This window comes from Adiantum capillus-veneris, chromosome 12, assembly GCF_014529385.1.
Source record: "Adiantum capillus-veneris isolate H3 chromosome 12, ASM1452938v2, whole genome shotgun sequence".
NCBI classification, from domain to species: domain Eukaryota; kingdom Viridiplantae; phylum Streptophyta; class Polypodiopsida; order Polypodiales; family Pteridaceae; genus Adiantum; species Adiantum capillus-veneris.
The window spans coordinates 100596343-100619784 of record NC_140942.1 but is presented as its reverse complement, the minus strand read 5'-3'; the positions used below and the strand labels follow the sequence as shown (position 1 = coordinate 100619784).

Genomic DNA, 23442 nt, shown 5'->3' with positions numbered 1-23442 from the left:
CAAAATGAGAATAAAGAAAGGTGCACATTCAGAGACAAGGACAAAAGGCTTTGAGAGTGAGGCCATCGCTATTGTTTAAGGTAACATGTGGCAGACATTACCATAAATTATTGACAGCATACAAATGCAGTGTACCACACTATATGTGAAAGAAAGACAGTCCAATTGGCTATTGGGGTCATGTTTCTCCCACGTTAGTGCAAATAGAACAGCCCATCATTGTAACTTTCCCTTGCTCGTGGCTCATGGAGCACTTCACAAAAAATGGCCCCACTGCATAGACGAATAAGCTTCTGCCAACAAGATCGTAGCATAGTTTATACACGTGCACAAACCCATATCGATTCTATCCCCACTTGAAGTGATTGTTCCGGTAGCAACAAGACATGGCTAATTCAATTCTACTTTTGACCATGGTGCTCAAAATAAACTTACTTGAAAAACCCACATGAGAAATACTAAAGGTAAATTGACTATATTAAATTTCTACATTTTTACACTCTAAATTTTTTTAGGTTTTCACCTTCAAATTCAAATTTAGGGTAAATCTCAAAATTTGAAGGTGGGATTACACTAAACCTAGAATTTTTTGGGCACTGCTCGGGCCATCATTGGGTGAAAGCTATCAGCCCCCTTACTACCAATAGGAGCCACATTGGCCCTGTAAAAAGGAGTGCGGACAAGTACGCACACTCAACAAGCACCCATATGTACACACACCATCCGTTAACGTGTTAAGGTTGTTCTCATCATCCTTAAGATATGTCACTCTCTACACTTACTTATACATACACATAAACAAGTATACACGCACATACTGTCCTCCAGAACAGAGTGAACCAGTTTCCATGTTAACTACCGAATCCCAAATTTCTTTTGTGCGCAGAGAGTTTCATGGAGTGAAGTTGTGAACCACAGTTCTAATGTTGCCAACTTCTCAAGCACTCTAGATGGAGCACACTAAACTCCTAAGAATACACTTTGCATCCATTTTTGTACCATGCAGATAATGTACTACATCATCGACACAAACACTTGACAAAATTGAAATCTTCTGAGCACTCTTGCTTTTGACCTATCTATAGACAGTTTCTACCCTGTCAAATCATTTCTTCCAGAACATGGTTGCAACCAGAAAGTACCCATACGAATTTGTGACTACAAACAAAGATTCATCGTCGACTCTTCTTACGCCTGGCAATAAAAATTCCTGTTTGCTACTGCAGGATTCTTGTGTAAAAGTGTAATGCCTTGCCTCATTAATCACCATGAATCGTGTAACGCTCCCATTTCTTTGTAGGGTCATAAATCTGTCACATCCAAAGCCATTTTCAAAATCAGTTGCAAATCAAGCAACTCTGAGAGACGAAACTAGACTGGTTGTAGATTATACCTCCCATCTGGATGCTGGAAAGATATGTTTGTTCTTCTCGTACCAATGCCTTTCGACAACCTTCCCTGCATGTGACTGCAAATCCAGGTTATATTAGGAACATTATACTGCAATCAAAACATCTAGCCCTTTCCATTTAGAACTACACAAACGAGCCTTTACCTCATCCTTTTCTATAGTTGCATCTGCAATTGTTCGTATGTCTTCGTGCACATCAAAGTGAAAGAGCTGCACAAAGAACATTCTTTAATGTTTTCTAAAGCATTGCTTCAACATACCAAATAAAAATGTAAGCTTCCATACCGGCCCACTTTTGCCCCTGGCTTTATTAATAATCAGCTCATAAAAAGAGTGTTGCTGTGAGCACACAGATACAATGTTAACCCATATATCTCAAGATAAGAGCACGCTGTACTAAATGAGATCATAACTTTCATCGTCATTTGGTGTAATAGTTATTAAATAACTTTCATCATCATCTGGTGTAATAGTTATTAGTGACTGGAGAAAAAAGGAAAAGGGAGAATTACCAAATACCCCTCAAATTTGTGGAAATTCTCAAAATACCCTCATATTTTGGCCAAAATTTCCCTAACTACCCTTCAATTTTTCAGAATTCCAAAAATATCCCTCATTAACCTCAAAAACATTTCCAAAAACGATTTTTCTTGCGACTCTTCAAAAGAAGATTGGTTCTCCCTCAGTAGAAGATGATAGAACTAGGGTTTTCCCTGGTATTGTGGGCTCTCAAGATGCAGTCGGTTATTATTTTTAGACACAAATGCCTCTATTTGTGAGTTCAGCGGTGAATAGTCTCGTCTCAAGACACTTAAAAGATAGTTCTCTATTGTCAAAAAGACTAGCATATGCAAAAATGGGGGTATTCCATCCAAAAATGATACAAGGGGTATACGAGGAATTTTTGTAATTTGAGGAATATTTTGGGAATCTCCACATTTCAGGGGTATTTTGGTGATTTTCCCCCCAAAAAAAAAACTATGAGGTACAAAACACCGGAGTACTCACGTGTGGAATTATCAGGTCTTCCTTTATATACAGCAAATTCTCCACTGAAGCAGTCCTGATTTCACGAAACTCAGAGGCTAATTGCTGTTGCACAGCTCGCAAGAACTCCGCAATCGAATCCCCTTTGCGAACCTGTAAACAAGTAGTAGGTAAAATTGTGAGGCAGATGATAGGCATGGAAATTTTTCTCAAGGTAATCATAATCTAGGCCGTTTTATCATTTGCAAGGCACACATTCAAACGGTGTAACTCATTTGCTTAACTTTGATAAGCCTTATAGAGGTGTGACCAAACCTGAATTACACGGCGATGACCAGCACCATCCCAATAGCTGTAAGTAATCTCTAATGGTTCATCTGCAGATGCAGCAACCTCCACCCTTGTTAGAAAAAACACAACAAAGCACCAGTACCCCCTTGCATACAGAGTTGGTGATGGAATTTACTTTTGATCCGCTCTTGCTCCCTTTGCCATTGTTTTCGAAGTCGTTCACGCTCAGCCTGCTCTTCTGCTTCGCGCTCCCTAAAGTATTATCCTCCAGTTTCACAGACATGAATCCACTCTCAGATTCATGCACTCTTGAAATGTGATACAGAATTGCAGACTTCAAAAGCACAGAAAATACCTGTCTGGCAAAAAACTCGTCTCGACAGCTGGATCCTTACCAAACTTCCCAAGTTTCCCCCTTTTTGGTTCCTCGTCTTCTGAAAGACAATACACAGGTGAACAAATAATCTAACTAAAGCAGGAGAAACTGAATTTTGAGAGCATATTTCATAGCATAAATGGTCCAGTAATTCTACACAAGGACTTGATACTGCTTAGGCAAAGAGGAAAAATTTAGATCAAAAATGTGAGTAAAAGTATACGTATTCTCAGGCATATCAAGAATCATGGGTGTCATGCATACATGGGTGAAGTACTTCGAACTCACGAGAAATTCATACCATTAAGCCCGTTTTCTTCTTCATCTGTCTCAGCATCTACATCATCAATAAAAGACAAGCGTGAAGGACCCTTGGCCCTCCTCTTTTTACGCTTCAGAAATAATTGTTCCTCTTCCCTGAACAGTTAATATAAAACAAGTGAGCCATACACTAGAATGAAACTGAAATAAACATGATCATGACATTCCTTACTCTTGAGCAAGCTTTTGCTGCTTTTCTTTCTCCTCTTCCTCTATTTTGCTCCGCAAATTCACACGCTGAAATAAAGCAAAAAGCTATGAAAAAATGAATGCGAGTTTCCATGTGTCTTTTGGTTGCAACACATACCAAGCCCATTAGACGACCTTACTCCTTCCATCTCTCTCTCCCTCTGTTGGGTGGACGTTATTACAAAGACAACACAGAAAGCGGATGAGGCCAAAAAATGGATCGAGGTTGCCAAGAAAGGAAAAGGCAAGGAAACAACGTCCACAACAACCATTATTAATATGACACTAGAGGAGGAGCAAAGAAGACGTGTGTGCGCTTTACATGTGAGAATTTGTGGCCTTAAAGACAAAGATAATGTGGACGAAGAGGTAAAAGAACTCATGACTATGATGGCGGTCAATGAGCAGATGCACACGAGAGCTTGGAGAGTGGGCAACAAGAAAAATGGAAGCAATGGGGAAACCTCGAAAGAAAGGGCACTCATCCTTCGTTTTCCCTCCATGGAAGCGAAGGAGGACTTTTTGAAGAAGAGACCAACTCTTAAGAAGACGGGCATCTTCCTCGGGGACGACCTTACGCACTGGCACACTCCAAGGAATTGGCAAGCTTTCAAGAAAATTTTTGTCCGAAGTTATATGGTTTCTGACATCTTTCTTTGGAGTGCAACTTCTGGCAGAGTGGGGTATCCTGAAATGCTTGCCATGGAAACCCTAGCAGATTATAACTTGAAATTTCTCGACATCTCCCAGTAGATGTCTCTTCACGAGCAGATGACCTTGGAGGTCCAGTGCCATTGCTATCTTGGGACTACCATCGCCGCCAAAGAAACACTGTTTGTCCAAGAGGATCAGCTGTGCTCGGCTACGACCCTATGGAATGAACCTAGCCCTCATTTTTTTGGTGCAGGTTTCAGGATGGAAAGTCAATCGATTTTTCGAGCTCGACTAATGTCGAGAATGCTTTTTAAGTTTGAAATCTATTTCAGAACTTGTTTGGTGATCCTGTTTGGAATTTGTTTGAAATGGATGGTATCTGTTTTGAACCTGTCTTGGTGCCGATTTGAATTGTTTGACTCTGGTTTTAATATTGGTTTCAATGATTGGTGATTTTACTCCCGGGTGGAATAGTGAGAAATAATGTTTACATGGCTACCGTTAAAATCTTGCTATTTTTTGGTTGTCGCAAAGTAAGCATTAAATTGATGCAACCAAGAATGAATAATAGTAGCATCCATCTTACCATCATACTTACTGAACGTCAACTTCTCGGTGACGGGGTTGTTGGAGTCCGAATCTCGGCTTGCGCCACTTGATGAATCACCAACATCTTTGGCCGGCTCAGACTTCGAGGTGAGTGCCTGTAGAACCAACTCTTGCATGCGTTGGTCTCTCTGCGCTTCACGCTCTAACTCCAAGGCCGCGCGTCTCTCTTCGGCCGCCACTCGATGGGCTTCGCGTGTTTGCTCACGCTCAAGCTCAATAGCTGCCTTTCTTTCTTCGGCCGCCAAGCGCGCTTGCTCACGCTCTAAGGCTTCCCTTTTTTCTTCGGCCGCCAAGCGCGCTTGCTCGCGCTCGCGCTCACGCTCCAAGGCTGCCCTTTTCTCTTCGGCCGCCAAGCATGCTTGCTCGTGCTCCAAGTCGGCCTTTCTTTTTCCTTTTCTTTCTTCGCGTTCGCGATCCAATTCTACTTTTCTTTCTTCGTGCTCGCGATCTAGGATTGCCTTTCTTTCTTCGCGCTCGCGCTCCAAGGCAACACGTTGCGCTTCTTGTTGTAACAGAATGTCCATCATCGTCTTGACCAAAGCCTCCATAGAATTTGGTGCAATCCTTGGCGTAGATGGGGAGGGGGGACGGTCGGAAAAACCTCTTGGTGGGGAAAATTCTTCTTCGCCACTTCCATGCTCATCACCTCCATGCGAAGTGTCCAATCCACTTCGGGTGATGACCATACACTGAAGTCTTGGGGTCTTAAGTTCACGAGGAACTTGGGTTCTTGTGATTCTTGAGTTCTTGGGTTCTTGAGTTCTTGAGGTTCTTCTTTCGCTTGCAATCTGTGTTAGAGAAGGATCTTCTCTTACCCGAGCTCTTCTCTTTCCCGCGGGCGCACCCCTTGGCGGCCTTGCGCTCACACCAAGGTTGCTTTTTCCCACCTCACGTCGATTGGTCGGCCGCTAAGTGCACGGTCCGCTCTCAATGAGTGAAAAGAGAAACAAGGGAAGACTGGACAAGCCTTCTTCCTTGGGTTTCCTATCACTCTTCAAAAACACGATTAGGAATCGACACGCCCAAGTGGACTTGGGTTACGTGCGAACGCAACAAGCAAAAAAAAAAAATGTGGTTCTTTCCTTGAGTGATACAGAACACTACCAAAGCTCTGATACCAATGGAAGGTGCAGTGGATGAGAATGTTGAACTTTGCTCAAGATGAGTGCTCCGAACTGTGCTCAAGGGTTCCTTTTAATTACAGAAGGGAGAGCCTTCCGTTCCTTTAGTGAGAGAGTGCAAATGACCACAAACAAAGTGGTAAACACTGTGAATGAAGGTGTTGAGACTGAGAGATAGCGAGAGAAGAATACGACACCAGAATGTTGTCAAACCCTCCTCCAAAGGCCCCACTCTCTATGGCGAGAGCGGTCTACTATTGATTGCACAAATCTCTACAATGCAATGGACTTGCCGATGATGTCGGCGACGATGAGGACGACGACGAGACAGGCTGAAAACTGAAAACGCTAAGGGCTGAAATCTGCAAATCTTGTATCTGCTGAATTCTGACTCTATGTCGGTGACGACGACGATGCAACGACGACGTGGTGAAAACGCAGATGCTGAAATCTACGTATAACGGGCTGAATCTGCAAATGCTGGCTGATCTGACCGTGCGGCGAAGATCTGCTATGGGAAGGTGAGATCTACGAGGTTTGGTGAAACCGGCCTGTTCAATCCGAAAAGGGCGGTAGACTTTACTTTAAACCTTGATTTAGCTTTCACCCATTATTAGTCGTCTATTTTACCTGTACTTTCAAGACACATCAAAGGGGAGAGGGATACAGGCTGCTAAATTGCACCTGTATGAGTAGACGGACACCAGATTGGCCCCTAACTTAGGCGCCCCTTTCGGTATTTCTTTATTATTCAAAAGAGGGAATAAACGCTGTGGTTCCTACAAGCTGCCCCGCACAAACTCGGCTGAATTTCCACTGTTCCAGCCCGATTTCGGCAGCATAACTGTACTAGAACCCTTCACGGTCAGTATTCCCACGCATTGACTGACTTTCCCGACGCCTACGGGCACTTTGCAAAACCTGGCGAGAATCTGCAGCACGCTGAATTCTCTGTTTTCAGCCCTGAAAATGCGCCAGATCGCCTGTACAGCGGTCCCCTTGCGTCCCCGAACCTCCTGGGGGTATTAGGGTCCGTTTAGGGCCAAAACCCTAAACCTGCAAAAATACACAGCAGGCTGTAATTCACTGTTTCGGGCTCCGTTTCGCGTGCCGGTCGCATCCCTAGCAAGTCCTCGAGCTCCCGCACCTGTAGGGCTACTTGCCCTTTGAATCGGACGAGATTTCTGGCGTGAAACCTCTCCGAATTCACCTGTACCTGCGGGGGGATTAGCCGCTAGCTAATCCAGTACCTGTGCAAGAGGCTCTTGCCTCGGCAATCGCGCATGAACCCACACAACTGTACATTGGTCAAATGAAGAGCCCACTAGAGGGGCATAACATACTGCCAAAGGGGAGAGAGAGGGCAGTGCGTAGCGTGCAAGGCATCACTCCTGGCACCGCACTGTGCATAAGAGGGAAAGCAAGCACTCCATAGCTCTTAACCTGTGACAGAGACTTGCAAAATGAGCCTCCTAGCTATAAATCACGTTTTTGCCTTCTCTATAAGTAGTAAACTGGCCTAAGAGTGCCAAGTGTCACTCATTTGTGCATTTTCCCGCTTTAGACCCTCGGGTCTAAAAATATCTCACCTGCAGCCTCTGTTGACTTGGCCACAGAGTAACAAAATGATCCTCATGTCAAACTGCACGTAATGACGCGAAGACATTTTCAGGTCCCAAAATAGCAGTTCCCTAAATTTTAGGAGATGCTGCCATTATATCTTTCTAGGTCATCCGACCCTCTTTGTACACTGCGGCCACATCCAGAACTGAAATGTAGCCTCTGTAGCAAAGGATTCCACTTTGGCTAGTCAATGACCCCACTTGGCTAACCATAGTCCTTGTCCAACCTTAGTGCTCTCTTGCCCTCAGGCCTGGACTCCCTCTGTACAGTTCCACACTAGCTATGCAATGCAGGGCAGTTAGATTTCCCGAGGGGTGTTTCCAAAAAGTGAAAGTAAATAGATAATAAGAAAGAAATCAACAAAAAGGATAGATAGTAGTCACACGCTGGTGACATACCCCCCTCTTGAAATCTCAAACGTCCTCGTTTGCATCTATGTCGTACATGCTTACTGTCAACACTGATGTATTCAACACCTGTCGACACATGTATGACACATACATGCTCATTGTCAACCCTGGTGTATTCAACACCTCGTCGACTCATGTATTGCCTGCGTGTGAACCCTGTCCCAATGACATAGTGGTAGCTTCGCACTCTGCCATTGCGTTGAGTCACTAACTTTCCAATGACAAAATGGTAGCTGCACATTTTGCCACTGTCTTATAGTACACGTTGGATCCCGTAACACTTTCGAGCATACCCAAACCGACAGTTTAAGAATGCAGTTACACATGTACTCTTCAATAGAAGTAATCACTGTATCCTTGACAAACTGACAAGAAATACTCACTTCTATAGCACTAACCAAACTTTTGGACATTCCATAAGAGCAATTGCCAAACTGACAATCTGTACAGCTCTAACATTCATGTAACAGGTATTTCATTTGAGCTCACTTTAAATACCATGTACATCATTTGTTTCAGAAGCCATTGTCACACTGACAATCCATTTAGCTTTGAAACTCAAGGGGTCAAGGTAGGTTGCAAATCGAAGGCTTCCAGGTAAAGTGATAACACAGTTGGTGACTCTACAAGTTCACCTTCTTCCATCCACTTAGCATCCATTGGTGGATAGTTTCTGAACTTTACCAAGTAACGCCTAGCAACCTTGCCTTTCACTTTCCCTTCTTTGTGTGCCAAAATCTGTTCAGGGACCAAGATCTCGTCAAGTTCCTCGACTTCCGGCTGATCTTCAGCTGGCATATCTTCTGGCACATCACCCACATAGGGTCTGAGAAGACTCACATGAAACGCATTGTGAATCTTCCAACTGTCAGGCAATTTCAGCCTATATGCAACATCACTGATTATGTCGCACACTTGAAAAGGCCCATAGTAACGCATGCTGAGCTTTGGAAACACTCTTTCCTTGCCCTTCATCTTCTTTAACCTTGCCTTTTCAAAGCGTAAAAGCACCCAATCACCAAGTGAATATACCACTTCACGACGGTGACGATCAGCTACTTTCTTTTGCTTTGCCTGAGTCCTTTCTAAGGCCACTTTGACCTTCTTGTACATTTCATCCATGTCCTGAACATACTTATCTGCTTCAAATATCTTGTCCTTTGTATGCAGTATGGGAGGAACTTTCTTGCCACCTTCAACTATCTCAAAAGGTGCCTTGCCAGTTGATGAATGCACTGTATTATTGTATGCATACTCCACCAATGGCAAATACTGCTCCCACTTTCCTTTATGCTCTGACACATAGCACTTCAGCAGATCTAGGACAGTAGAATTTGCCTCTTCTGACTGCCCATCTGTTTGAGGATGAAATGACGAAGAGAATTTGAGCGTGGTGCCCATATTCTCAAACAAGCCTCTCCAGAACAAACTTGTCATGCGTGGATCACGGTCGCTAACAATCGACTGTGGCATGCCATGATACTTGAAAATATTGCTCATAAACAAGCGTGCCATCTGATCTGGCTTTATCTTCTTCCTGACAGGAATAAAATGAGCCTGTTTGCTGAATCTGCAAATAATGGTCCAAATACCATCATTTCTTGTCTGCGTTCTTGGAAGATCAAAGATAAAATCCATAGCAATACTTTCCCATGGTTTATCTGGAATAGGTAGCGGTTGCAATAACCCTGGTGCCTTTTGCCTGTCAAACTTGACCTTTTGGCATATTAGGCATTCTCGCACAAAGGCATCCACATCCCTTCTCAATGTAGGCCAATAGAAGAATGTCTCAACCGCTTTAACTGTAGCATCGATACCACGATGCCCTGCATACGGTGGGACATGACTCTCTTCCATAACTTTGCGTCGCAATGGCTTTGTGACACACAATCTGCCATGCATCATCATGAACCCATCTTTAAGAAGATAGTGTTCATGATGTTGTCCATCCATTAGTTGCTCGAAGACCCTTGCAAAATCTTCATCATTTGCATACTGTTCTCTCATATCATCAAGTTCATGATGATAAGGAATCGACACAGCTGAAATTTGTGGCTTCCTTGACAAGGCATCAGCCACAACGTTCTTCTTGCCTTCCACATGCACAATCTGAAAATGGAACATGGACAAGATATTTGCCCATCGCATATGCTTTTCAGATAACTTTGTCTGTGTCAAGAAGTATCGCAAGGTCTGATGGTCCGTTTGGACAACGAAATCTGCACCTAGCAGGTAGTGTTTCCAACTTAAGAGCGCATGAATCACAGCCAGTAACTCTTTCTCATAGACCTGCATGGTCATCTCTGGCCCTTGCAAAATTCTGCTCTCATAGGCTACTACCCTGCCATCTTGCATTAGCACAGCACCAATGCTACTACCGCAGGCATCACACTGGACCACAAATGACTTCCTAAGATCTGGCAACACAATGACTGGATCCGAAGTCATCTTTTCCTTTAAGAGATTAAAAGCTGAAATCTCTTTTTGTGTCCATCTAAAGGTGACTGCCTTCTTTTGAAGAGCATGTAAAGGTGAAGCAATCTCAGCGAAATTTCGGATAAACCTTCTGTAATAGGAGCATAGTCCCAAGAAGCTTCGGACATCATGCACCGTCTTCAAATTTGGCCATGACTTGATCGCTTCAACTTTTGCAGGATCCATTCTGACACCATCCTTTGAGACAATGTGTCCTAGAAAGTGGATCTCTTGCAGAAAAAATTCACTTTTCTTTGCATTGATGAGCAACCTATGACTGCGTAACTCTTTGAACACAATGGCCAAGTGATGCCTATGCTCCTCTTCATTCTTTGAGTAGACTATCATGTCATCAAAGAATGTACCAACAAACTGCTGGTGCGGACGGAAAATTCTGTCCATCATCCTATTGAACGTAGCAGGAGCATTTGTGAGACCAAAGGGCATCACTAAAAATTCGTAAAGGCCAAACGTTGTTCTAAAAGCAGTCTTGTGCACATCCTCTGATCTAATGCGGATCTGATGGTACCCACTCTTTAGATCTATCCTGCTAAACATAGCTGCTCCTTCTAATTTGTCCATAATATCATCAATTCTAGGTATAGGGAACCTATTCTTGATGGTATTCTTGTTCAGTGCACGGTAGTCGATGCACATACGCCATGAGCCATCCTTTTTTTGCACTAACAATACTGGAGAACAAAATGGAGATGAACTGGGCTGAATCAGCCCCTTTTCTAACAGCTCCTGTACTTGGGCCATTATCTCTTTCTGCTGAGCCGCACTAACCCTGTACGGAGGCTTATTTGGTGGGCTACAGCCTGGCACCAAATCTATCGCATGGTCCTCGGGTCTCTTTGGCGGTAATTGAGACGGTAATGAATCGGAAAAACAGTCACTATACTGTTGTAAAAACATTGACCTTTCTTTATCTAGCATAGATAAATTTGATTCATCACAATCTGATACTTCACGTGCAAAAACCAAGTACGCAGAAAGATGCTTTTTCATTACAGAAGTAATAGCAGAAGCTGATACAGTAGGAATAGACTCCCCTTTAAGCTTTACATCCAGAATGTGAGTCTTTCCCCTGCTCTGTACAGTGATCTTTTTGTTGTAGGCATCCATGATTCCCTGTACACGAAATAACCAAGGAATACCTAACAACACATCACATCCGTCCAGTGGCATGATGTAAAATTCTTCAGCATCTACATAGGACTGGATATGTAGACGCAACTTTCCAATGATGGGTGTCACAGCCTCTGTATGGCCAGGACATGCCAAACCTGCCTCTGCTGTATACCCCATCTCTTCAGGTCTGATTCCCAACTTTGAAGCCAATTCTGGGGAAATAAAGTTGGCTTTGGCACCTGGATCAAAGAAGATAAGCACTGTTTGATCCCTAACCTTTCCCCATGCTCTGCAAAGCTCACTTGCATCTGAATTTGGCTTGTCGCCCACCATATCTGGCACTAGACCAGCCATGGGCTTCTTTCCCTTCCTGTCCTCCTTGTCTTCAGAATCAGCTGGCCTTTTCTTTGTAGGACAGTTGTAAGCAATGTGGCCAGGCTGCTCACATATAAAGCATTTGTTCTCTGTCCTCAGGACCTTCTTTTGCTCTTCTGACTTGCGAGGAAAACGTCTTTTCCATTTCTTTGCGGGTCCTTTTTCTGATTCAGCCGTAGCTTTGTCTTTCCCTGCGTTGGCCGACTCCTGAGTCCCTTTAGGAGCCTCATTGGGAACGTGCTTCTTGGCTGAATTTTTCTTGCCTGATCCTGCCTTGACGCCAGTGTTAAATTCACAATCTTCTCCCTTGAGCAAACCATTGCCAGTGTTTGCTACCTCGATGAGCTGCGTCAAAGTAGTGACTTTGGTCTTTGTGCAGTATTTTCTCAATCCTTTGGGTAGGCCACAACAGTATTTTTCTATCTGTTCTGTCAATGGCACAAATCTATAGGAAGTTACTGGAAGTAGAGCTTTCCAAAACTTCCGATTGTAATCATCCAGATTTCTGCAAGTGGCAGCATTAAGCTGGTGCCATTCTGTCATGACATCTGCTTCGAAATCATCAGATAACCATGCTGCTGCAAAAATCTGCTTGAAGTAAATCCATGTGGACGGAGCTTGCCCTTGAAGTAATAAAGTTGTCCACCATTGTCCCGCATTCCCTGTCAAGAAAGTGGCTGCCTTGCGGACCTTTGAAGCCTCTGTAAAGTTTCCCCCTGCATAGGCCTTGTCAAACTGCTGGAGGAATGAAAGAGCCTTCTTCCTGTCATCAAACCCTGTAAAGGTCGTGAATGACACTCCTTTGCCACCTTCTTTGTACGGAGTTGGCCTCTCCAGCGGCGTTAAATTGTCATATGGAAGTGACTGAAACATGGGAACACTATTAAGGTTCATCTGTGTTCCTTGGCCGCTATTAACTTGACCTGGAAATGCCATATTTGGCTGCTGATTTGTAATTCCAGCCATACCAAAACTTGCTTGTGGCATCCCAAATTGTCCCTGAGTGCTCTGAAACCCTGGTAGCATGCCTGTGACACTATACATGGGGTTAGGCATCATCGTTTGAGCACCCCCGAACACTGTTCCTGGCATGTAAAACTGATTTCCAGGTGCATGACCAGCCATGCTCTGAAATACCGATCCACCTCCAAAATAGCCAGGGTGTACTGAAGGTGGTGGGAAGACCTGTTGCATAGCCTGTAGGTTGCTTCCCTGCCCATTAGAACCAGCTATAGGCTGCTGAAAGGTGGCGGGCTGAATTGGTACAGCTTGAAAAACTGGCATCTCAGCCACCTGTTCTTGCACCTTAGGCATACGTTGTGGAGACTGCATGTTCTCCGTCAAGTGTACAGGTGTTTCCATTGACTGTGCAGTATGAATCACCTGTGTTCGAGCCTTAACAGGCTTTTGAATATGATCCAGTGACCCAACTTGCTGAGACGGAACAGGAGGTTGCAGAAAGGCTAAAAACCTTGGGTTCTGCATTACTTGTGTGAACATAGCCACAGCAGTAGCCAACTGGGTCCTGAATATATCATCATCAGTCTGTGGTGGTCTTGAGGACTCACCCACTTCATGTGTCTGTTGACCCTGTGAAGAGGAAACCTCTTCAGTCACATCATCTGGTCTGTCAGCCATAATTACAATTCCCTGTGTCTCGTCTATGATCCCCTGTGTCTTCAAGCCCAAAACTGACCAAGGCTCACTTCTATGGAAAAAAGTGATTTAATCCCGTCGATGGAACCATGAAACCGGCCTGTTCAATCCGAAAAGGGCGGTAGACTTTACTTTAAACCTTGATTTAGCTTTCACCCATTATTAGTCGTCTATTTTACCTGTACTTTCAAGACACATCAAAGGGGAGAGGGATACAGGCTGCTAAATTGCACCTGTATGAGTAGACGGACACCAGATTGGCCCCTAACTTAGGCGCCCCTTTCGGTATTTCTTTATTATTCAAAAGAGGGAATAAACGCTGTGGTTCCTACAAGCTGCCCCGCACAAACTCGGCTGAATTTCCACTGTTCCAGCCCGATTTCGGCAGCATAACTGTACTAGAACCCTTCACGGTCAGTATTCCCACGCATTGACTGACTTTCCCGACGCCTACGGGCACTTTGCAAAACCTGGCGAGAATCTGCAGCACGCTGAATTCTCTGTTTTCAGCCCTGAAAATGCGCCAGATCGCCTGTACAGCGGTCCCCTTGCGTCCCCGAACCTCCTGGGGGTATTAGGGTCCGTTTAGGGCCAAAACCCTAAACCTGCAAAAATACACAGCAGGCTGTAATTCACTGTTTCGGGCTCCGTTTCGCGTGCCGGTCGCATCCCTAGCAAGTCCTCGAGCTCCCGCACCTGTAGGGCTACTTGCCCTTTGAATCGGACGAGATTTCTGGCGTGAAACCTCTCCGAATTCACCTGTACCTGCGGGGGGATTAGCCGCTAGCTAATCCAGTACCTGTGCAAGAGGCTCTTGCCTCGGCAATCGCGCATGAACCCACACAACTGTACATTGGTCAAATGAAGAGCCCACTAGAGGGGCATAACATACTGCCAAAGGGGAGAGAGAGGGCAGTGCGTAGCGTGCAGGGCATCACTCCTGGCACCGCACTGTGCATAAGAGGGAAAGCAAGCACTCCATAGCTCTTAACCTGTGACAGAGACTTGCAAAATGAGCCTCCCAGCTATAAATCACGTTTTTGCCTTCTCTATAAGTAGTAAACTGGCCTAAGAGTGCCAAGTGTCACTCATTTGTGCATTTTCCCGCTTTAGACCCTCGGGTCTAAAAATATCTCACCTGCAGCCTCTGTTGACTTGGCCACAGAGTAACAAAATGATCCTCATGTCAAACTGCACGTAATGACGCGAAGACATTTTCAGGTCCCAAAATAGCAGTTCCCTAAATTTTAGGAGATGCTGCCATTATATCTTTCTAGGTCATCCGACCCTCTTTGTACACTGCGGCCACATCCAGAACTGAAATGTAGCCTCTGTAGCAAAGGATTCCACTTTGGCTAGTCAATGACCCCACTTGGCTAACCATAGTCCTTGTCCAACCTTAGTGCTCTCTTGCCCTCAGGCCTGGACTCCCTCTGTACAGTTCCACACTAGCTATGCAATGCAGGGCAGTTAGATTTCCCGAGGGGTGTTTCCAAAAAGTGAAAGTAAATAGATAATAAGAAAGAAATCAACAAAAAGGATAGATAGTAGTCACACGCTGGTGACATTTGGGGGCTGCGATACGGAGGCTAACTGCTGAAATGCAAAACGCTGGTGCAATGATGCTGAATTGTCGCCGGAAATTGCAAACGCTAGGGCTGAAAATGTATCTGCTGCTAAAAACGCTAGGAGATCTGCTGTCACCAGGCTGATCTGCGAGTTGCAAACGCTGGGGCTGATCTGCACTTGAAGAAAAACGTTGGTCCTTGGTGGCTGAAAACACTAGGTTGCCTGCCGGGGATCTTGCTTAGAAGGTGCACTGTCAGACTTGTGGTCTCTACTGCCTCTTCTGCCAGAAAGTGCTAGCGCTAGGTTTCTTATATAGCGACTTACCAGAATTGCCCTACCCAGTTTCTCAACAAAGTCACTTATTAATAATAAGTGATAAATGGCTAAAATAGGGAAAATAGGTTTTGTGCATTGTAAAATGCTCCTGATGGAATCTGATGGTAATGTTGATGATCATGATGTGTGCAACCAGAGGATATGCATCTACTCTAAGTGCCTGGACATGCACGGTCTGCATACAGACTCACAAAAGTGCTAGAACACTTCCTAAGCTAAGCTAATTGAACCCTTGTCATGAAGTAGTTTGTCCACATGCACATAGGGTTAGATGTGCACGTCACAGGTAGTCTATGCCTCACGTCAGTGGATACAGATAAGAGACAGCCTGCAGACAGGAGACACGATCAGAGCACAGAGGGTGGGGCTCAGAGGGAGTGGCAATGTTATTCAGGGAGGAGTTGCATCCATGGATACATATAGCCCGCAGGGATGAGCAGGCTAGGTACATGTGGGTGAGATAGAGAGACATGCAATTATCTTTACATTGCTATTTGCTACTTTTCCCCAAGTACGTCAATATATGCACCACCCAAAGGACAGTCCCCCTTCTCTATTTTGGATGATGACATATGGGAGTTCTCTAGAGATAGTGACATTATCATCCTAGGGGACTTCAATGCTAAGACTGCTCATCACCAGACAGTATATTATGATACTTCAGAGGAGATACTAAGAGAGTTTGATGTTGCAGAGACGAGCCTATCTAGAGACTATCACAGGATGTGGAGTACACTGGGTATGGACGACACTTGATAGACATGGGGACAGTTTGCTCTTTTTTTTTTGTTAAGGAGTTGGCTTCTCCTTTTGGCTCTTTTGTTAAGGAGTTGGCTTCTCCTTTCGTCCAGATCGGAACTCTTGATATTCGAGCGTAGTAGAATTAGCCATCACACCTAGACCGCACTGATCTTCCATGGGTGTCTTGATGCATTGAAATTACTTACCCAGGCAATCTCAAATATTCAGTGGTTGGCACATCACAATGCAACACAAATGCTCACATATGCATGTTACAAGACATAGAAACATAAAGCCGTAGATGAACACTCCCCCCGCAAATAACCATCAAGGTCCGGGCCATGAACTGTTCAACGACTCTCTCATCACTCCTCCCGCAAATAACCTAAAAAGGTCCGAACTATAAAGATATAGAGGCCTTTTACAACCAAACGCCCCGTAGACCGCAGCCTGCGTCGTTTGGAGGTGCTGAGAGTAACCACTGCTCAGACTTCGTAATACTCGCCCCGCAAATAACCATCCAGGTCCAGGCCATGAGTAACAACAACAATACTCCCCCCATAAATAACCACGAGGGTCCGGGCCATGAGTAAAAACAACACTTTTCAAACATTTCAATACTCCCTCCCAAATAACCACAAGGGTCCGAGCCATGAGTATAAACAAGCATTATCAAACTTCATTTCTCAGTACTCCACCCAGGAGTAAAATCACCAATCATTGAAACAAGTATAAAAACTCGTCAAACATTTCAAATCGGCACCAAGACAAGTTCAAAACAGATGCCATCCATTTCAAACAAATTCCAAACACGATCACCAAACAAGTTCTCAAACAGATTTCAAACTTAAAAAGCAATCTCGACATCAATCAAGCTCGAAAAGTCGCCTGACTTTCCATCCTGAAACCTGCACCGAAAATTAGGGTTAGGTTCCTTCCATAAGGTCGTAGCCGACCGCAGCATGATCCACAAACTCTTGAATAGTCGAAACAAGCCTCGACAAGCAATGTTCATGTGGCGGTGATGGTAGTTTCAAGACCTGGCAATCACTCTAGACCTCCAAGGTTTTTAGCTCAAAAAGAGACACCTATTGAGAGATGTCGAGAAATTTCAAGTTAAAATCTGCTAGGGTTTCCATGGCAAGCATTTCAGGATACCCCACTCTCCGAAGGAAGATGTCAAAAACCATATAACTTCGGGCAAAAATTTTCTTGAAAGCTTGCCAAGTCCTTGGAGTGTGCGGTTTGGTAGCTATAGACTTCCACCATGGCATGGCACTGCCTTTGAGAAAAACAGCAGCTCGAAATCTTGGATCCTTCTCTTGCAAGCGATCTTTATGGATTATGCCTTGTAAGACATGAGCGGTGAAGACGGGAGCGCGCCTGATGTGCGATGAAGTAAGGGTGGGAGTGGCTAATAAGTCCGACGTCGGAGTCCAAAGATACTTCAAATAAAATTTCAATAGCATCTAGTTTTCTCTGTCTGCTCTTTTGTAGGACCGGTATGCTTTCAAAAAAGCACACGCCTGATGCTCTAATACGACTGTCACAAGGGGAGCACCACGTGTCAATAGAAAAGAACAGACTGAACAAACTTTTAGCACTTCAATAATAACTGAACCAAAAGAGAGAGAGAGAGAGAGAGAGAGAGCACACGCGACACGGAGTGGCGGAATTCCACCCCAGAGAGTATTGGCCCCAAACCTTGGCGCCCCTTTCAATATTTCTTTATATTACTTGAACTCAGTACAATGCCGATACTCGCGCTCTACACCTTCTCACTGAAGCGTGCCAGAGAATGAGCCCTAGCCTCATATTTAAAGGCCCTTGGCCATTAAAAGCAGTTTACATGAAAAGCCTTCAAACTCAAAAGCATATAGTCCAAAAGCAGATGATTCTAGTGCATCAAGATTCCCATATGAATGAAATAACTAGATACTGTGGTGAGCGCATCAAGAGTTCATGTGGGATGAGATGGCTACATGGATCTAAAGGTATTGGCTCCAAAGACTGGCGCCCCTTTCGGTTTTTCTTTTATATTAATGCTTGATCAAAGTTACAACTCCCGCAGGATCCTCCGCCCTCAGACTCTGCGTCGAGATGCTCTGAAGAGTGAGGCCCTTAGAGCTCCTTTATTCTTACAAGGGATGCCCAAAAGCAGAGCCCCAAAAGTGGTTAAACTCAAAAGCAAATTGTTCCAAAAGCAACTAGTTCTCAAAAACTAGCAAAAAGCAACTAGCACAAATTAATATAAAAGAAATACCGAAAGGGATGCCAGTCTTGGGGCCAATACCTCTAGATCAAAGTTACAACTCCCGCAAGGTCCTCCGCTCTAAGACTCTGCGTCGAGATGCTCTGAAGAGTGAGGCCCTTAGGGCTCTTTCAAGGGATGCCCAAAAGCAGAGCCCCAAAAGCAGTTAAACTCGAAAGCAAACAGTTCAAAAGCAACTAGTTCTCAAAAATTGGCAAAAAGGAGCCAGCACAAATTACAGAATTCCGTACAACTACCACATCAGCATGTCAACGCAATTTCCGGACAATCTGTACAGTCTGCCACGTGTGTGTCCGAACAGTACTGCCACGTCATCATTTTGTGACATACCCCCCTCTTGAAAGAATTGTAATCGCCCTCGATTATGCTGCAAAATCAGACATTCGCCATAAACCAGTTCAATGTCTCCATAAACCAGTTCAATAGACACTAACTCTAAGTACCGACGCACCAGATCTCATTCAGATCACAGTCAGATCACATAACATAGAAATTCATTCCAAATCTCAGACCATGACTGCCAGAAACGTATTTAGTAATCGTATCTAGATCCATCTTGGACCTCACTGATGTCGGATTAACTAATCCGATATTACGATCATGTCTATAGAGATTTTCAACTCAAGCACTGTCTCGTGCAAGTAGTCATTCACCTCAGGCACTGTCATGTGCGAGAATCATTTCCGAGGATACCAATCCATCACTAAGTTCATACTGAACAGGGTGGTCCAATCATTCATTCCATTGAATGATGACTCATTATTCGTTATCAGGTTCATTCGGGAGCTGTCACTACTCCAAAATCATCGTCTCATTCTTAATTCTTCTCTTTGTCCTGAATTAACAGATTCTTTCATAAAACATTACTTTCATTCAAAATTCATGATACTTATCGGGTTCATTCTGGAGCATTCATTGCTCCCAATTGCATTCATCATCATCGATTTTACCTATTATCTGCACACAACTAGCAAGTTCTTCCAGACAACATTAATCTCATAAATCAAAAATCATCTTCGGAAATTCCTATTTCAAAGTTCTTCATTTACACGCTTAGTTCATACTGAACACAGTGTTTCAATCATTTAGTCATCTCATCCATCCAGAAGTCTTGATGCACCTGGACACGAAACTACGCGGGGCCGTGTCATCTCGAATTGAACTGCGATTTTAAAGTTGTGAAGTATTTTAAGTGATTCCCTATGGTGTCGCGACAAATTCTAGACTCGGGGTGTCCAAGTTTGTTACAAGCATGCCCCCGACAAGCTAGTATGATGAGGAATGCCGCGAGACGAGCCAGACTTCAAAAGGAGGTGCTTTTGGGGGACATCACTCATAGACAGTCACAGATTGACTTCCGACGCCTAACTGGGAGATACAGCGAAGTACCAGCAGAGGCCAAGACATGTCGCTTCCACTGCCTGTTCAGAGAGGGCTTTAGACCACTCTCCAAAGTCATGGACCAGAGATGCCTGGGTTTGTTTTTGCTCGAGCTGCGCAAACACAAAGAGAGCCTAATAAGAGAAGAGGCTAGTCAGTCTCAGAGACGGATCACAAACTTCTTTAGAGCAGAGACTGGACAGCCAAAGGAGCTACCACCACAACAGAGCCCACATTCTCCTCGCACCAGAGACACGTTGATCGACCAAGCGATCGAGCTGGGGAGATCCAGACGCCCACGATTGCGGAGGACTACAGAGCATCAACGGAGGCTGCGTCAGAGGATTCAGATCACTTTGTAGTCAGACTACTGACCATGGAAGAGATTGATGAGATCCGCCAACGACCGATGCTGGATCTCCTGTGATTTAGCTCTCTCGGAGGATGCACCCACATTGTGTCACTCTTCTACATCTGCCCAAATCAAGCCTATAAGTACTATGCAATACAATATCCCAAACTCCATACACACTCGATCACGGCCATGTTTGCTAGACTGTTCGGCAAACCCCAATAACAAAAGATCACTTCCATATGAAAACACAGAAAACAAGAAACCCCAACCCAAAGTTGGATTGATTTCTAATTTGATAGAAGTTCCTGCCATCAATATATCTAGTGAACCATGTAAAGCTATGGAAAAAGTTAAAGATCAAGATATCCTATTTCTCTTTGATTCAAGTTACATGCAGTATTTCATCTCCCAAGAATTAGCTACAAGATTAGGTATTGAGGAATATGCCAAGGGGACGCAGATCGAAGCACAAATGGCTTATGGGACTTGGATCACTTCGACTTCCAAGCAAGCTCTAATGACCTTTCATAGGCATTGGCTAAGATACTGGCCATAAGATAAATTTTCACGCACCCGGAGTGTCTGCAGCTAGCCTCTCTCATTCATGTGCACAGCCATCATAACACAAGAATGCATGACTCAATGATCAATTGTGAAATTTTTAAGTTGCATGAATGTTAAAAATGTGAACATGTTCTTGTATCCTCCAATTGAGGACGATTGCTTCGATTTTAGAAGACAATATGTGACAGGTTTTAGGGTTAGGTTTTCTACATTGAGGTCATAGACACGTCTGATCCTGCGTTCGTTTGGCAGTCACAGACTTACTCTCCTTAGAAAGGTGGTCTATGACTCCTTAAAAAGATGGTCCATACCAATCTCTTGATCAAAGCCAGAATCTCTGTGCCGTGAACAGTTCTCTCTGTGGTATTTGCATCTATAATCATCTACGTGGCACTAGGACATGTGAGTGACCTTCACGTCTTGGGCTAACTTAAGTGAGTTTTGCAAGAACCGGCCGAGGGGCCTAAATCCTAGAAGAAGAAGAAGAAGAAACAGAGAAATACCAACTTATAAAGTCTTGCCGAGGAGGCCTAGCATATTAAAAGGCGCGCATACACATACATAGAGGATTAAAAATTGTGTAAAATATAATGATGTGTCAACAACTGTACGGACGTATATAAATTGTGTTAAGAATGCTCACGTGGCAACTTACAGATTGCCGCAAAACACGCTCTCAATTTTGGGCAAGTGGTGGCGCCAGCGTTTGAGACCAAATGCTTTTGGTGATAAGTGTTTTTAGATCTTGGTCATGACGTTGGACTAATATCTCTCTCTCTCTCTCTCTCTCTCTCTCTCTCTCTCTCTCTCATAGTGCATGAGGTTAAGTCTCCGCACAGGTACCACTTGCGTGAATGAGTCTATTATTATACGATATATTCGAGCAGATTGTAGAGCTCAATCCATGTAGAAAATAGTTAAAGCACCTTCACAAATGGTCTTTCTTTAGAGAGTGTCCATGGTCAGAGATTTCTAGAGCTGCCTACACGGCCACATCAGCACAAAAAGTCGATAAAAAGAGGCACTTGCTTCTGAGATCTAAGTTGCATGAAGGGGAAGAGAATACCTTTTCTACGTATTGTTCCCTTGTGACCAGGCCAACAGTTTCTTTCTTGAAAGCTGTCTCCAGAATCTGCAAAACAAGGAAGTTAAACCAAGCACAAGAGACCAATACAAACAGACCCATTTCCTAAAGAATCCTCATCATTATATAGGTGTGTGTGTGTGTGTGTGTGTGTGTGTGTGTGTGTGTGTGTGTGAGAGAGAGAGAGAGAGAGAGTGTGTGTGTGTGTGTGTGTGTGTGTGTGTGTGTGTGTGTGTGTGTGTGAGAGAGAGAGAGAGAGAGAGAGAGAACCTCAGAAGTGCCGGAACCAAACTGAAGGAGGCCAGTCTGACCGCCAGAGGACTTGTTCTTGAGCTCCTGAATTCGCTTCCTCTCGACCTCCCGCTGCTTCTCCAGCCGCCGGATGCGAGCTGCATCCTGCGCTGTACCCACGTATCCATCTCCCATGCCCGACATCTTGGACCAGCAACTTCTTCAGTCTTCCAAGTTCCAACCCTCTAAAACATCAGATGTATATGCTTACTTTTCTATGACTTCATATATTGTTAGTGTTAAGAGTTATTTCAGACTAAACTTCCCCAAAAGGAGCACCTAACTTGGCATGATGTGATCTATGTCCGTGTTAGATGGAATCAGACGGCAAGGGGCTCATTGAAAAGCTCTCGTCCAAGAGAATCCACACCAAAAGATGCAGCTTTAGTTGTGGAGCGTAGAAGAAACGTGAGCAAGCAACTTTTTTGCGTGTATCAAAAGTTGCGGTGGAAAGCCAACCATAGAGGGGCGAGAAGAGGGCCGATGTGCCACGAGGCTTTGAACCCAGCATTTGACGGCCTGGATGCACAGTATGTTGCTCTAGACCACACAACCACTCGAGCTTTTGTGTCCTCCTGTTGATGCACTCACGTACTTATGTAGAGGCCAATTGCGTCCTCCCCTCTAGGGGCAGCATTTTATTGGGGGTTTTACTTTAAATGGCTCTAAACTCGTAAATAGGTCTCCCCAATCTCAAAAAAATAAAAAAGCCTTTTAAAACATCTTAAGTGCACAAGTGAAGGGTGAGTTTAAAAAATAAAAAGACACGTAGGAGTGGAAAGTCAAAGACTTTTTTTGTCCATATAAATGGAGATGGTGGAGTGCACCTTGATACATTGTGTTTTTCTTTCCTTATTTTCTCTTTAGCGTTTTTTGGCTTTCTAAAAGAAACCCTTAGTGTTGTGTTGGGTTAGGGAGACTTTCATCGTTTTCAGTGCACGATGGAGACTTACCTTTCATTTCACATCTTGACATGTCTTTACTTCTCTTGCATTTTATTGTTTTAGAATGCTAAAGTGAAGCTTCACCTTGCATAATTTTAGTAAATTTTACAGACACACACACACTATATGTTTTTTTTGCATTCTATTGTTTTATAATGCAAAAGTGAAGCTTTACCTTGCATAATTCTAATAAATTCTATACACAACACATATATTAATTAGTTCTTTTTATTTCACCTTTCCTTTCACAACTTTACATGGCTTTACATTTCTT

At 44.1% G+C, this 23442-nt stretch overlaps 1 protein-coding gene across 1 annotated transcript; it reads right to left on the bottom strand.

The window, feature by feature from the left end:
• Positions 1–818: 818 nt before the first annotated feature.
• XCT (XAP5 family protein) lies at positions 819–22434 on the bottom strand. The gene is made up of 12 exons (XM_086525488.1): positions 22204–22434; positions 21916–21981; positions 3559–3623; positions 3367–3482; positions 3045–3123; positions 2865–2941; positions 2714–2775; positions 2420–2551; positions 1697–1750; positions 1556–1621; positions 1394–1468; positions 819–1310 (listed from the first exon to the last, which is right to left on the bottom strand). The coding sequence occupies exons 1-12, from the start codon at positions 22366–22368 to the stop codon at positions 1260–1262; spliced, it is 1008 nt and encodes a 335-aa protein (XP_086381614.1). The 5' UTR covers positions 22369–22434; the 3' UTR covers positions 819–1259.
• Positions 22435–23442: the final 1008 nt, after the last annotated feature.